This window comes from Uranotaenia lowii, chromosome 3 (genome assembly GCF_029784155.1).
Source record: "Uranotaenia lowii strain MFRU-FL chromosome 3, ASM2978415v1, whole genome shotgun sequence".
NCBI lineage: Eukaryota > Metazoa > Arthropoda > Insecta > Diptera > Culicidae > Uranotaenia > Uranotaenia lowii.
The window spans coordinates 226,232,242-226,247,252 of record NC_073693.1 but is presented as its reverse complement, the minus strand read 5'-3'; the positions used below and the strand labels follow the sequence as shown (position 1 = coordinate 226,247,252).

Here is a 15,011-nt window from a genome sequence, read left to right as displayed (position 1 = left end):
GTATGAATTATATTGCTACCACCTGTAAAAATGTCAGGAAATTGTTCTTGGTATCATATGTAGGAAACGCAAAAAAAACTCAAATACGGCACTAGAGTGCGTTGCAGGTAGAGTTGGTGTCTTGACTAAAACATCGCTTGTAACGCTTGAGACATGTTACGCTTGATATGAGAAAATGAGAATGACAGCAGTTTTGTATTCGTGTGTCGGCATCATTCCTACTTATTTTGGGAAAGAATAAGTTGTATAGCATAAAAAAAATGCATTGTTTCATAAAACATTTACAATAACTGGCCAGATTTTGATAAAGATCAATAATATCTTACGGATGAATTCAAACACAAATTTGAACATCACATCGTAACCATTCAATCCATAATTCAGAAAAAGGTAAATTTTAATAAATCTTTTACTAAGAAGTGTGTTTTAGATTTATCTCTAGTTTTTAGGATCTTGTAGGTACTATATTCAAAACGGATGGCTACCAGCAACAAGCTGAGAATAATGGAAAATAATGGAAATTTTTAGGACTGACGGAGGCAGTAATGATTGTGTGCCATGGAACTACGGATAAAACTGACTTTCAAAACCATGCATTTTACCCAGATATGCTCCAATACCCAGGTTAGTTCCTGCAATGTTATTTTAATTTACAGGATCTCAATATGTGATCAACAACGCAACAGCAGCAAACGATGGCAAAGCTCTCCGCAGAACTGTTTTCTAAAGCTTCTTTCGTTCTACTAGTAGGTAGGTACCAAATTTGAAAGTTAATCGTTTTCAAAAATTAACGATTCGAATAATACGAGTAGAAAATTGCGCATTTAATTAAATGCACCAGGAAATGGTTTTAGAATCATACAGAGAATGTTAAACTATGACAAGAGCAGAAGCTAGAATATCTCATCCACTATTGAAGGTTGTTTGATGACATCTTATTGGCTTACGACTGCATCAGAAATGGTATTTAACAACAACTTAACTACCTACATTAGTCTTGGATTTTTTTTTTCGTTAGAATCGTTGAACCAATAGAATTAAAGCATATTTTACGCGGTAACTATGGAAGTCGAAAATGCGTCATAGATGGATATTCAAAATCAGGGCGAGTGACACATTCTGCGGTATTAACCACGATGGTGCATATTTTTTACAATTTTTATACTTGAAACTATAACGCGCAGTAGAAAGAAAAGCGTCCTCCCTATTCAATCGTTTATTGTACAGTAATGCAAGAATACATAACGGAGTGAAAAAACGAATTTTACACACTACTGTGTGAAACCTCAACTTATAGTTCTTAGTTGTGCAATGAGTACGCTACAGCTTACACTCTTATACCAACACTCCTCCTTAAGCTGTTCGGGTGATGCCCATTGCAGTCCGGTTACGCTCGAGCTTGATGCGCTCCAACGGTTTGGTTAGACCATCCGCCAGTTGTTCGTCGGTGCTCACGTTGCTCAGCGTCACAACGTTTTGCTCCAACGCCTCACGGATGTAGTGGTGTCTGATGTCTATGTGCTTGGTACGCGGCGTATAACCACCATTTTTGGCCACGCAGATAGCACTTTGGTTGTCGCAGCGAAGAGGTAAAGGACGAGTTTTACCAAACTCGGAGATGAGACCTCTCCACCATGCAGCTTCTTGAACCGAGGCAGAAAGAGCCATGTACTCTGCCTCGCACGACGATAGTGCGACAGTTGGTTGTCGCTTGCAGCACCACGAGACTGCTCTTCCTTGGAAAGTGAACAAGTAGCCACTTGTTGACTTCCGGTCATCCAAGTCTGCAGCCCAGTTGGCATCGGTGTATCCCACAAGTTCCGATTCGGGGGATTTTGTGTAACACAGCTTCATCTTCGACGATCCTCGTACGTATCGCAGCAGGTGCTTGACAGCTTCCCAATGTTTCTCACCAGCGCATGTGTTGAAGCGACTAAGATGGTTCACAGCGAATAGTATATCAGGGCGTGTGCACTGGGCCAAATACATGAGTGCTCCAACGGCCTCCTGATAAGGAACGTTCTTCATCCTGTCAATTTCCTCGGTCGTCTTCGGCGACATGTCCTTTGCCAGGCGTTCACTTGTGTTCATCGGTGTTGACACGGCCTTACAATTTTGCATGTTGAATCTAGCGAGCAGGGATTCAATATACGGTTCCTGGTCGAGGGAAATGGTACTGTCCGTACGGGTTATTCAGATTCCTAGGCAACAGCTGGCTGTTCCTAAATCCTTCATCTGGAACATGGACTTTAGCTTGGACTTGACTTCGTTCTTCAGGTTGTCGTCATTCGAGAAAAGAACTACGTCGTCAACGTAAACTGCTACAAACAACATTTCTCTACCGTTTAGACGATAGTAGAGACAGGTGTCGTACTTCGAAGGTTTGAGTCCCAGCTTTTTCAAAGCTGTATCAAATTTGCAGTTCCACGTCCGGCTTGACTGCTTTAGGCCATACAGTGCTTTGTTTAGGCGACACACCTTGGTTCGGTCGGCATCTTGAAAGCACGGAGGCTGCTCCATAAAGATTTCTTCTTTGAGCTCGCTTTGCAGGAATGCAGTCGTCGCATCCATCTGTTCCACCGACAAATCATGTTTCGCTGCTAAGGCGAACAAGTACCGCAACGAGCTGTGGCGCACGACTGGGGAATAAGTCTCGTCATAGTCGACCCCCCTGCGTTGCGAGTACCCTTTAATTACTAAGCGGGCTTTGTGTCGGTCGATGTTGCCATTTGCGTCGTGCTTGGTTTTAAAAACCCATTTACATTTGATCGCTTTGCGACCAGGTGGCAACTCGGTCAAAGTCCGTGTATTGTTCCGAATAAGTGCCTGGTATTCTTGTTGCATTGCCTTCGTCCAGCATTCGGCGTCTTCTCTCGAAAGCGCTTCCTGGTGAGAAACCGGGTCGTCTTCGATCTCCTTTTGGCCGGCGAATGACGATGCAGCCACCTCGCCGAAATTGACCTTGGATTCAGCTACAGGGTCAGCCAAATTTTCGCCATAATGATCGATTGCGTTCGGACCAGTTTGCTGTAAAGAATTAGAACGCGGCAGACCTTTCTTCGGAACTTGAAAATCATTGTACTTACGTGGAAGTACGTGCTCCCTACCGCTTCGCCTCAACACCTGTGACTGAGGTGGTTTTGAAGATTTGCGCGGCGGGAGCACGGAGGTCACTGCGTCAGATTCGAAACCTCGGAATACTTCGTCGTCACTGATGTCGCCACGAAAAGTTTCTGTGGCATCAGAAAAGAACTCCTCGTCGTCAGTTTCTTCGTTGACTTCCTCCTGCCGATCTCCAACTTTCGCTGTTGGGCCCAGCGACACCTCTTCGTCGAAATCCAGTAGAACCACAGTTCCTTGTTCGCGGCTTGCGATTTTCGGGGCACCTTCATCAATGAAGGTCACTTCTCGGCTTACGAATATTTTTCGCGACTTCGGGTCATAGAGCTTATACCCTTTCGTGAGCTCGTCGTAAAAAATAGAAATTAATATTTTATTAATGTAATTGCAGACTTCCAAAAACTTTTTGGAACACTTAAATATTTAAAAGTTTATAAAACTAAATCAGCGAAATTATATGAATCAACCGTTGAAAATTTCCATACCGTTAATCGATTTTGCTGAAACTTACTCAAAAACTTTTTTTTTTTGGTTTCTTTGTGAAAATTGTGAAAAAAATCCGGGCAATATCCGGACTTTTTTCACGATATCCGGGCAACCGGGCCGGACCGGGCTTTCTCGAAATTTTGCATCAAATATCCGGGCAAACCCGGATAAAACCGGGCAATCTGGCAAGCTTAAGCATGACCCTATTTGGAAAAAAAGACGGCATGAAATAAGCATGACTCTATTTGAATTAAATAAAAGACGACATGAGATAAGCATGACCCTATTTGTATTACATAAAAGAAGGCATGAGATAAGCATGACCCTATTTGAATTAATTACAAGATAGCATGGAAAATCATGATCAAGTAAGAAAACTTGAAAGATGGCATGAGATAAGCATGACCCTTATTAATTCCAGCAAAAGACGACATGGATAGGCATGACCCACTGAATGATGTAATAACAGATAACATGATGAAACATTAAATAAAAGAAGGCATGAGTAAGCATGACCCAATTGTGATAAAAAAAAGACAGCATGAACAAGCATGATCTCATTCATTAACAATAAAAAAATGATAACGATAGGGATTACCCATTGAATAATGAATTGAAAGACAACATACCATTGGCGAAAGATTGTCTGAAGAGTTAAGGGATAATAGGCGGCAGTCGAGAGTCATACGTACAAGAGTCAAGTGTCAAAGTTCTAGAGCAAAGTTATTGTAATCAAGAGTCAAAGTTGAAGAATTCAGAGTCTAATGTCTTAGGCCACAAGATGAAAGTCAGCAGAGCTGAGGGATAATAGTCGGAAGCCGAGAGTCATACGTTCAAAAGTCAAGCGGCAAATGTCAAAGTACTAGAGTCAAGATATGGTAATCATGAGTCATGGTTTAACACTTAAGAGTCTAATGTCTAAGGCCACGAGATGAAAGTCAAGATCAAGAGTTAAGCATCAAATGTCAAAGTTCTGAACAAAAAATGGAAATCAAGTGTCAAGGTTGAACAGTGAAGAGTCTTATGTCTTAGGCCACGAGTTGAAAGTCAAGGGCTAAGATGTCGGAAGTCGAGAGGCTTAGGTTCAAAAGTCAAGCGTCAAAGGTCAAAGTTCTAGAGTGGAGAAATGGAAATCAAGAGTCAAAGTTATACATTTATGAGTCTTATGTCTAAGGCCACGAGTTGAAAGTCAAGAGCTAAGGGCTAATAGTCGTGAATCATAGGCTCACGGTTCTAAAGAGTCAAGAGATGGAAAGGAAGAGTCAAAGTTAAACAGTTAAGGGTTAATTGCTTTAGGCCACGAATTGAAAATCGAGAGGTTAGGTTTAAAAGTCTAAAGTCAATAGTCTAAGGTTCATAAGTCAAGCTTCAAATGTCATGGTTTTAGAGTTAAGAAATGGAAATCAAGAGTCAAGGTTGAACAGTTAAGAGTCTTATGTCTTAGGCCACGAGTTGAAAGTCAAGAGCTAAGGGATAATAGTCGGAAGTCGAGAGTCATAGGTTTAAGAATCAAGCTTCAAATGGCATGGTTTTAGAGTCGAGAAATGGAAATCAAGAGTCAAGGTTGAACAATTAAGAGGCTTATGTCTAGGCTACGAGTTGAAAGTCAAGAGCTAAGGGATAATAGTCGAAAGTTGAGATTCATACGTTCAATAGTGGAAGATCAAGAGTCAAGGTTGAACAATGAAGTGTCTGATGTCTTAGGCCACGAGTTGAAAGTAAATAGATAACGGATAATAGTCGGAAGTCGAGAGTCATAGGTTTGAGGATCAAGCTTCAAATGTCATGGTTTTAGAGTCAAGAAATGGAAATCAAGAGTCAAGGTTGAACAGTTTAAAGTCATTTGCCTCAGGCCACGAGTTGAAAGTCGATAGATAACGGATAATAGTCGGAAGTCGAGAGTCATAGGTTTGAGGATCAAGCTTCAAATGTCATGGTTTTAGAGTCAAGAAATGGAAATCAAGAGTCAAGGTTGAACAGTTTAAAGTCATTTGCCTCAGGCCACGAGTTGAAAGTCGAAAGATAACGGATAATATTCGGAAGTCGAGAGTCATAGGTTTAAGAATCAAGCTTCAAATGTCATGGTTTTAGAGTCGAGAAATGGAAATCAAGAGTCAAGGTTGAACAATTTAGAGGCTTATGTCTAGGCTACGAGTTGAAAGTCAAGAGCTAAGGGATAATAGTCGGAAGTTGAGATTCATACGTTCAATAGTGGAAGATCAAGAGTCAAGGTTGAACAGTGAAGTGTCTGATGTCTTAGGCCACGAGTTGAAAGTAAATAGATAATGGATAATAGTCGGAAGTCGAGAGTCATAGGCTCAAGAGTCAAGCTTTAAATGTCAAGGTTTTAGAGTCATCAATTGGAAATCAAAAGTACAGGTTCACCAGCCAAGAGTCTAAGGTCTCGGTTACGAGTTGAAAGTCAAGAGCTAAGGGATAATAGTCGAAAGTTGAGATTCAGACGTTCAAGAGTGGAAGAAATGGAAATCAAGAGTCAAGGTTGAACAGTGAAGAGTCTGATGTCTTAGGCCACAAGATAAAAGTAAAGAGATTGCGGATAATAGTCGGAAGTCGATAGTCATAGGCTCAAGAGTCAAGCTTCAAATGTTAAGGTTAGAGTCAAGAAATGGAAATCGAAAGTACAGGTTCAGGGCCGTAGGAAGAACCGGGGGGGGGGTTTTGGTGAAAATTTTTTTCCTATGATTTTTTGCCCAACACGAATAAAAAAAATTAAACAAATTATGATTGTAACTATATGATTATTAATTTTAAAGCACTCATTAATAGTTTTCGTATGAAATCGTAACTTTAGAATAGACACGAATACCACAAGGATGGTTAAGTGTCATTAATAAAACCTGAAAAAAGTAACTTTAGGAAATTGGTCCTTAAGCGTGAGCTAAACTTTTTAATAAGGCAGAAAATACGAAATTTTCTTTTATCGATGGTTAAATTTTTTTTTATTTGTTTAAAAGACTGGTAGATCAAAGTTATATTTGATTTGAGCATAGAATAAGTTCATTTTAGGGAAGCCTTCAATTTCTTTAAAAAGTATTATTCTATATCAAACAAATTCTAAATCAAACAAGTTCAATCTTCTTATTTCTTTAGCAAATTCCAAGGTTCTAACCTTTGATGAAAATAAATAAAATGTTCCAAAAAAACAGTTAGAGATAAAAAAAAATCCCGAATCAAATTTGCTTGATGCGAACTTAAACTAAATATATGATTTTAGTTTGAAATTTGGCTTTAAAAAAAACTGCACCATAAATAATATTAAACAATACACCGAAAAATATTGAATTTTGTGCAAATTTTTTAGGTGAAGATAAGGTATGTTTTATTAACAGGAAATTTTTTTTCATAAAGAATCAATTCCATGATAAAAATCCTGTGGATGAATTTTTTTAAATATAATTTTGGATATTTTGCATGAATCAAAACTTAAAAAATTAACTCAAATTCTACTTTATATTTGTGAATATCAGCTTAGTTGTGTGTACAAACTAATTCTGATTAGGGTAAATGTACCCAATCTTGGCCCCTAAGGCATGGTTGACTAGATTTTCCATGATTGTAGTCTTCCTGTTATGTGTACCTTCAAAAGTTCTTCGACAAATATGATTGCTTACTAGCATGAAAGGCAGTAAAAATATGTCCTTGCTTGAAGGCGGTTGATAATTTGAGATTAACCTGATGGAACTATTGATTCAAATGCTCCTTATTTTAGCCCCCGCGCCGAATTTTGGCCCTTTATGAGTTCCTTAAATTGGCCGTCTCTAGACATGCCTCACTAATACAACAACAGCCCCCACGAATTCATCGAAAATATCCCGGAAGGAAACACAACAATGTTCTGTTTTGTTTTCAAAAAGTCGGAAGTACGAAATGTCAATCAACTTTTAGAATTGATATTTGCATGTAGAATGATAATCTTACGTTAAAAAGTTTGACTTGTTTATTTCAGTTTGTTTAAAATTTCTATTATAAGAATGATAATTTGAAACAAATGGATAGTTAACATAAATATGTTTATTAATGAAGCAAACAAATCGTTCGCTCAATTCTTAACATGCAATCACAATAGTTCTGTTTCCATTGAAGTTAACAGGTTAATATAAGATAGTAAAAGTTCATATTTCTTTTTCATTCCACTCCCTTAAAAGGAGGACCAACATTTTAAAAACCATTTTGACCGAGGCAAGAAGCAAACTAAAGCTTAAACTAAAGTAAGCGAACGATTCTTTGAATCATAAATGTTTAAAATGTCGCCCTTAGGAATTTTCTAGCAATCGTATGCGTAAACTCGGATAGCAGACAAGACAAACTTTTGCTCCAGCCAGCCTGATAGAAATAGATTGCATCTCACTCGTTCGTTTTTGAACTATAGGCAATGGAAACGAACAGCAAATTCAAAAGCTGGGTGAAATAAGTGCTGCATCCCATTGCATTGCATTGCATTGCATTGCACTCATGCAAAATCATTACCCGAATTAGGCAGCGCTTCCTTCGCATATTCCATTCCTACAGAGAACAAACGTCATCACCTCCTGCTGATGCACAGTGATGTATGATAAAAAACAAACTTGGTCAAAATATTATTTTTGATTTCACATGAAATTGAAAACAATAAAAATCCAAGCTAGTTACAACATAGTATTTCAAAATTGCAGTGCAATTATTTTTTTAAATAAACATAATATTTAGAGTGTCATAATTTGAACTTTATAACAATTCCTTTCAAAGCGACACATATGCAGCAAATTTTCATCTTCATTATAAATCAAATGAAATCAAAATACGTTAAACCTTATTTCCAAATGTTGAATTTTTGGGTATGGATATAGTAACAACATTGAGATCGAAGATATCGGTGTGGATCCGGAACCGGTAAATCAATTTATTGAGATGAAAAGTTCTCAAAATTTACCATAAAAGAGCAGCTCAAATTGTAGCATTATAATTCCAACTAAGATGCCAAATACGGGTGAGTCGGCTTGAGAGATAAATAAATTGATTATAGTCCAAAATACATTCATGATACTTTTAAGTTATTTCAATCATTTATTTTACTTTTGACCGGCGTTCCAATTTCCAAACCACTGTGCATTAACGGCCGACGAATGACCGCCGGCTGCCGACTTTTTCACGCATACACGCATACTCCTATTTGTGGAATTGCATGCCAAGATAAGGCGAAAAAAATGTTTATATTTTCTTCAATTCTAGATAGAAAATGTACGTTGTTTGAAGTAAGTTATAATTTTATATTTTTTGCCATGTTTTGCTGTAACCAACGGTAATTTTTAGTGATTTTTCCATAATGAAGTGTGTTTTGAAAATCAATCTGAAGATGGCAGATGCACTAGCAAGGTAGGTTCATTTTAGATTTTTTCCGAAGATCATAATTTTATTGGCAGTTTGTCATGTGAAAAAAAAAAAATATTACGCAGTCATTTGGATTCAATTGTGGACAAATGCTATGCAGAATGTTGCCATATGCGATTTTCTTTTATGTTTGATTTTTTTTTTCATTTTTAGGCGTATGTTTGACATGAAAATCACCAAAATGCATTTTGGCATGCCAAGATAAGGAGCATGCCAAGTTAAGGCTCACTTACCCTAACAAAAATTGAAATCTGTAAATTTCATTGACAAGAAAAAAATTCAGTTCATGTTCTCTTGAATTTTCCAACAATTTTATGTTGATTGAAAAACTCATTCACTAGCTAATTTTTTTTCTGATTTTCAAATCGGAATTCAAAAATTGAACTCTGAATCTGTTTTCGAATTTCTATACGATTTCTGAAATGTACAAAAAATACGATTCCCGAATCTTAATTCCAGATCAGATTTTCATGAGCCTAGTCTTTGAGCCCTCATTCATGAATCTTTTATTTAAATTTTGTGTTGCTGGTTTAATCTTAATTCATAATTTCAATTATTTATTTTAAATGTGTTTCGTAAATCTAATTTAAAATGTGAATTTCAAATGATGAATCTGAATCTGAGTTTTCAATTTTGGTTCGCCACTTAGAAACTTTAAATGTTTAAATTTTGTGTTTGAATAATGTTTAGGAACTTCGAATTTGAATATAAAACAAAATTCTTTTTTTCATATTCGGAAAACTATTATCAAAATAATGAAAATGCATGTGATTTTCGAAAAACATGATAGAAATTTAATACGAAATGCAAAACCAAATTTGAACCAGGATTTCAGAAACCACTTTCCACTGCTAATTTCGTATGAGTATTCGAACTGAAAATCAAAAATTCTAAACTTGATATTGAATCAGAAATACGAAAATATGTAAAAATACCATTTTGGATATGGAATATGCAACCAGAGCCTCCGAAATGGGTTTGGTTTAAAATTTAATATTCAGACCTGAATTTCTATGATAAGGTTGTCAGATTTCTCAGTTTTAATTTTATTGGCCCGGATATTTAATATAAAATTTGGAAAAAGTGCAGTCCGACCCGCTTGCACGGAGTTCATTGGAAAAGTCCGAATTTTGTCCTGGTTTGTTCTCATACTCATTCTTAAATCAGAAAAAAATTTATGTAAAACCATCCAAAATTTTTACAGCAAGTTTCAAAGAAATAATCAGAAAGGTTTTTTAAAGTTTTTCTTTTAGATTTTCGTTGTGCAATTCCTAGGTTTGGATCAAAATTGTCCTGTATTGCCTAGATTTTGGTTGACAATTATGAAATCAAATACCCAGATTTTGCCAGGTTTTTATAAAAAACAGGCCGGATTTATCCGGCCCGGTTAGTGCTGAAATAAATCTGACAACCTTATTCTATGAACAAGTGAGAAATTTTTTAAAAACTGTAGCAAAATTTTGTGCTTGGGATGCGTTTTTGAGGTTTTTGCATTAGTTTTTAGTCCAGATAGTTACTCTTGAATATCTTTGCTCTATTATCATAATTTTATTATGAATTTAAAATTTTGATTATAGAGTAGAATATCTTGCTTGCTTTTTTGGACCCTCATGGGGGGGGGGGGGTTTAACCCCCAAAACCCCCCCCCCCCCGTTCCTACGGCCATGTACAGGTTCAACAGTCAAGAGTCTAATGTCTTGGCTACGAGTTGAAAGTCTAGAACTAAGGGATAGATGTTGAAAGTCGAACGAGTCATTCAAGAGTCAAGCGTCAAAGTCTAATGTCTTAGACCACGAGTTGAAAGTCAAGAGCTAACGGATAATAGTCGGAAGTCGAGAGGCTTCAAAAGTCAAGCGTTAAAGGTCAAAGTTCTAGAGTGGAGAAATGGAAATCAAGAGTCAAAGTTATACATTTATGAGTCTTATGTCTAAGGCCACGAGTTGAAAGTCAAGAGCTAAGGGCTAATAGTCGTGAATCATAGGTTCACGGTTCTTAAGAGTCAAGAGATGGAAAAGAAGAGTCAAAGTTAAACATTTAAGGTTTTATTGCTTCAGGCGACGAGTTGAAAATCGAGAGGTTAGGTTTACAAGTCTAAAGTCAATAGTGTATGGTCCATGAGTCAAGCATCGAATGACAGGGTTCTAGAGGTAAATAAAGACATCTAGAGTCGAGGTTCAACAGTTAAGATATTAAGGTTAAGGGCCACGGGTTGAAAATCAAGATCTTATCCTCAAGAAACAGCAGTTCAAATAAAGCGTTGAAAGTAGAGAGTGCTAAAAATGACCATCTGTTTTTCAATCAACTTGGAGAATAATTCGATTCAAAAAGGTTTAAAATCCTCAGTAATGCTTTTACGACGTCAATCAAATAGTTCGTGATAGAGTTTTAAATTTAGACAAATTATTCAAGATATACTGTTTATATTGTAATCAATAAACATTGCACATTTAGGGAATTAGAAGGTTTCGAGAAACACAAAATTAAATGTCTTTTAAATATACAATTTTGTTAGCTAGAGTAGAGAAAGGGGCGAATGTGGTAGTGTAGTGTAGGAATAAAAGAATTTCTTAAACATATATAAAAATGGGTGTTTAAGAATATACGAGTTTTGATGGTTGATCGTTTATTGTACAAATTTGAGTTTAATTTCTGATCGTGTACTGTATGATGTTACGTTGATAAATTCTGTGTGTAATGTAAGTGTATTGATGTTTGACACTTATGCGAAAATCCATCAATCGATAAAAGTATTGGTGAACGGACAAACGATCAACACGCATATAGTGAAATATAAAGCTCGATATAGGATTTTGAGTTAGGCTTCTTCTCTGTGAGAGTCAGTCTATAAACTAGTTTCAGAGAACAGAGTTGTGTCGGTTGTGTCCGCTAAGATGCGCTTAAGCGAACCGAGGAAATCGAAGTTTCGAGTTACCACAGACACATAGTTCATACGTGGGTAATGGTGTTACAAAGAAAACTCCTCCATTTTTATAGATAAATAAGATAGCAAGAAGAAAAGGGTTTTGTAAGGGAGCCCCGTTCCGTAAAAGTGAGATTCTCGAAACTGTTATACAAATAATCTCTGACCCGAAAAACACTCGGATACCAAATTTTACTTTATTCCGACCGTCAGTTTATACGTGATGGTGTTACAATGAAGCCCTCTCCATTTTTAAATATAATAGATAATAATAATCAACAAATAACAACATGTGGACGACCATGCCAACGACTGAAAATGTATGATCAATTATGTCGTGGAATGTATTTTTCGACACTAATTTTAAATGCTGAAAATTAGCGCTTTTCGATACTGTTTCCAGTGTGAAAATGTTCACTTGTCAACACTTAATTGCAAAAGAAGCTTGTTTTGAGAATTTAGCTGAACTTGATCAGAAATTCAAGAAAGTTCCACCACTAATCGTTCTTCCACAGCCAGAACTTGTTTATGCCTGAGTCCCTGAGAATAATAATACACCATTATCGCACCTTGAGTGTCAATATGACACTCTTCGCTTTAAATCGCTTTATCTCTCTTGTTTCAATCGAATCAATTTGAATAAAATTTTCATTTTTGGTAACCTCGTTACGTAACTCACATACATATGTTTCTCAAACAACATTCAGACGCAACATTTCGCTTTTCCGTTATTCAAAGGGTAAACAAATTGTTGTTTTGGAAAAATTACTTTAGATCAGCTACGAAATGCTCAAAAAATGTTCTCCTAATGTCCAAGAAAGCTGAAGTTAGAAGGTGTACGTTGAGACCACAGATATTTTTTTAATTGTTTTAGACCATGACTACAAAAAATGCAAAAATGTGATTACAAATCCGTAATTTCAATCATTGAACTGTCAAAATTGTTTACATCACACTAGATAAATTTTGAAAAGATGATAAAAAGCAACGTAATTTGGCACATTTTTGCATTTTTCGATTTTAAAAATATGAAACACAGAGTTTTTGACGAAATTTCAAAGGTAGCTGTTTTGTGAACCTCTTGTCAATTTGTAATTTCTCAGATTTTTTAACGATTGAATTAAACTTTTTCCTGAGTTTTGAGTATATTCAAGCAAGATTTTATATAAATGTTCACCAAAAAGACAATTCCATTCCGATTCATGTGGTGTAGGGGATTCTAACCATAGTGAACAGCTATAATATGTGAATTACATCATTGTTTCATGTTCGAACACTACAAAAATCTATTTCCTAGTTGGCTGGAACTTGAAAAACTAAATAAAAACGTTTAAAAATGCATTTAAAAAAAAAAATTGCCAAAAGCTGAAAACCAGCCATTGAAGGGGCACAATGAGAACCCCTACTGGGGCAGTATTTATAAGCAACATTAATCGGGGCACGATGAGCGTTTTCGGCCTTTGAATCAGATGAAGTCGATGAAGTCAGAGGAATCGTAGATTCATCAAACAAAACATTTATAAAAAATCTAGGTCTGTTTGTAGAATAAAAACAATTCACACACGCTCATACATTATGTTTCTAGTGCTTTTTTGGCGGCTGATGCTACTAGCCGTATAATGTAACAATCAAAAAAAAAAATCGATCATGAATTGTAAATGAACAAAAAAATCACCTCGAACAGAAATCGAACTCTAGCTTTTTGATTACCTTTCCGACACCTTACAAATAGGCCAAGCTGTAGCTCTATAATTCAGTTGACTACATCGAGTTGAATTCGCAGCTAGATTATATGGTAGAAAACTCTCATCGCCCCGATTGATAGTGCTCTGTTCACCCCGAGCCAACAAATTTAAGTAAAAACTTTTTATAAAATTGATTAAAGAGAAAAATCAAAAATTTTATGATGGTGAAAATTGAAAAACAATGTGTACATCATGTTGCAGTGCATACATTATAGATCAAGATTATTTAAAGATCATAAAAGCTTATTTTGTGGTGCTCAAAAATTATAATATTTTCGTCACTTAAGAACCTAGCAGGTTTTTTTTCTAAATATTAATAATATTTAAATAAATATTAATAATTAATAATAATAAGATTCCATTTTTTGTGAAAAAAATAATACTCTAGGAATTACGAAACAAATCCTCATGACATTTTTTTTTTTTAATACGTATTTATTGTTGAAAAGAGAAGTGCTCATTATACCCCGGGAGCTCGTTATGTCATTATCTCTCCTAATTGCATTAGCGCTCCATTAGCTTACAAAAATATACAAAAAATGTGATATACATTCTGAATACTCATTTTTCAGAGCAAACTACCATTAGCAGTTGCTGGGTCATTCCGAAAGGAATTCATGGGCTGTCTTCGAAATCATCCCTAGACAAAAAAGACATCTAGAAATCCAAAGAACGGATTGTCCAATTTGTGGGCGCCGAATGCCAACAATGTTTTTTTACGAAAAGTTTAAACAGTTTTCACAATTGATCGATCGTTTTTGATGTAAAGCGCTACAATTTTAATATAAATCGACTAACAGCTAATATGTCACTAAATTACGTTTTGAAGTTGTGTTTATCTGTCAAAATTGGCTGAAAAATGACGGATTTATCCGACGTTTATATCGAATACTTACACCAAGGTAGCAGCCCCTGTTACAAGTAGGTATATAACCAAAAGTCACTTATTAAATAAGATTTGGAATGACCAATGAAAAGTTTTGATTGAAGTTATAGCTATGACTGATTACAATCCTTCTTGAAAAAAATTAATGAAAGTTAACCTCTGATATTGATTTTATGTAAACATTAAGGACCGCGAAGATATCTACAGGGTGTCCTATTATGTCTAAGCACGGTTTAAAAATAACAGTATAAACACAATTCAATTAAAAATTAGATTCTAGTCAATCGTAGGTCAGTGATCGAATTTAATTAGACCCAATCTTACCTTGGCACAATGGAGGATGCTGAGAGGAGATCCCACGTTTTGGCCAAATCCCGAACAGAGACAGTTTTCTTTCTGGCGTAAGTACGCATGACTATCCAAACCAAAATTTTGTCAACGGATCCAGTTTTTGTTCAGATTTTAC

General features: G+C 36.1%; 1 protein-coding gene across 1 annotated transcript; it reads right to left on the bottom strand.

The window, feature by feature from the left end:
* Positions 1-1,353: 1,353 nt before the first annotated feature.
* On the bottom strand, positions 1,354-2,121 carry LOC129753136 (uncharacterized). The gene has a single exon (XM_055748934.1). The coding sequence runs from the start codon at positions 2,119-2,121 to the stop codon at positions 1,354-1,356; it is 768 nt and encodes a 255-aa protein (XP_055604909.1).
* Positions 2,122-15,011: the final 12,890 nt, after the last annotated feature.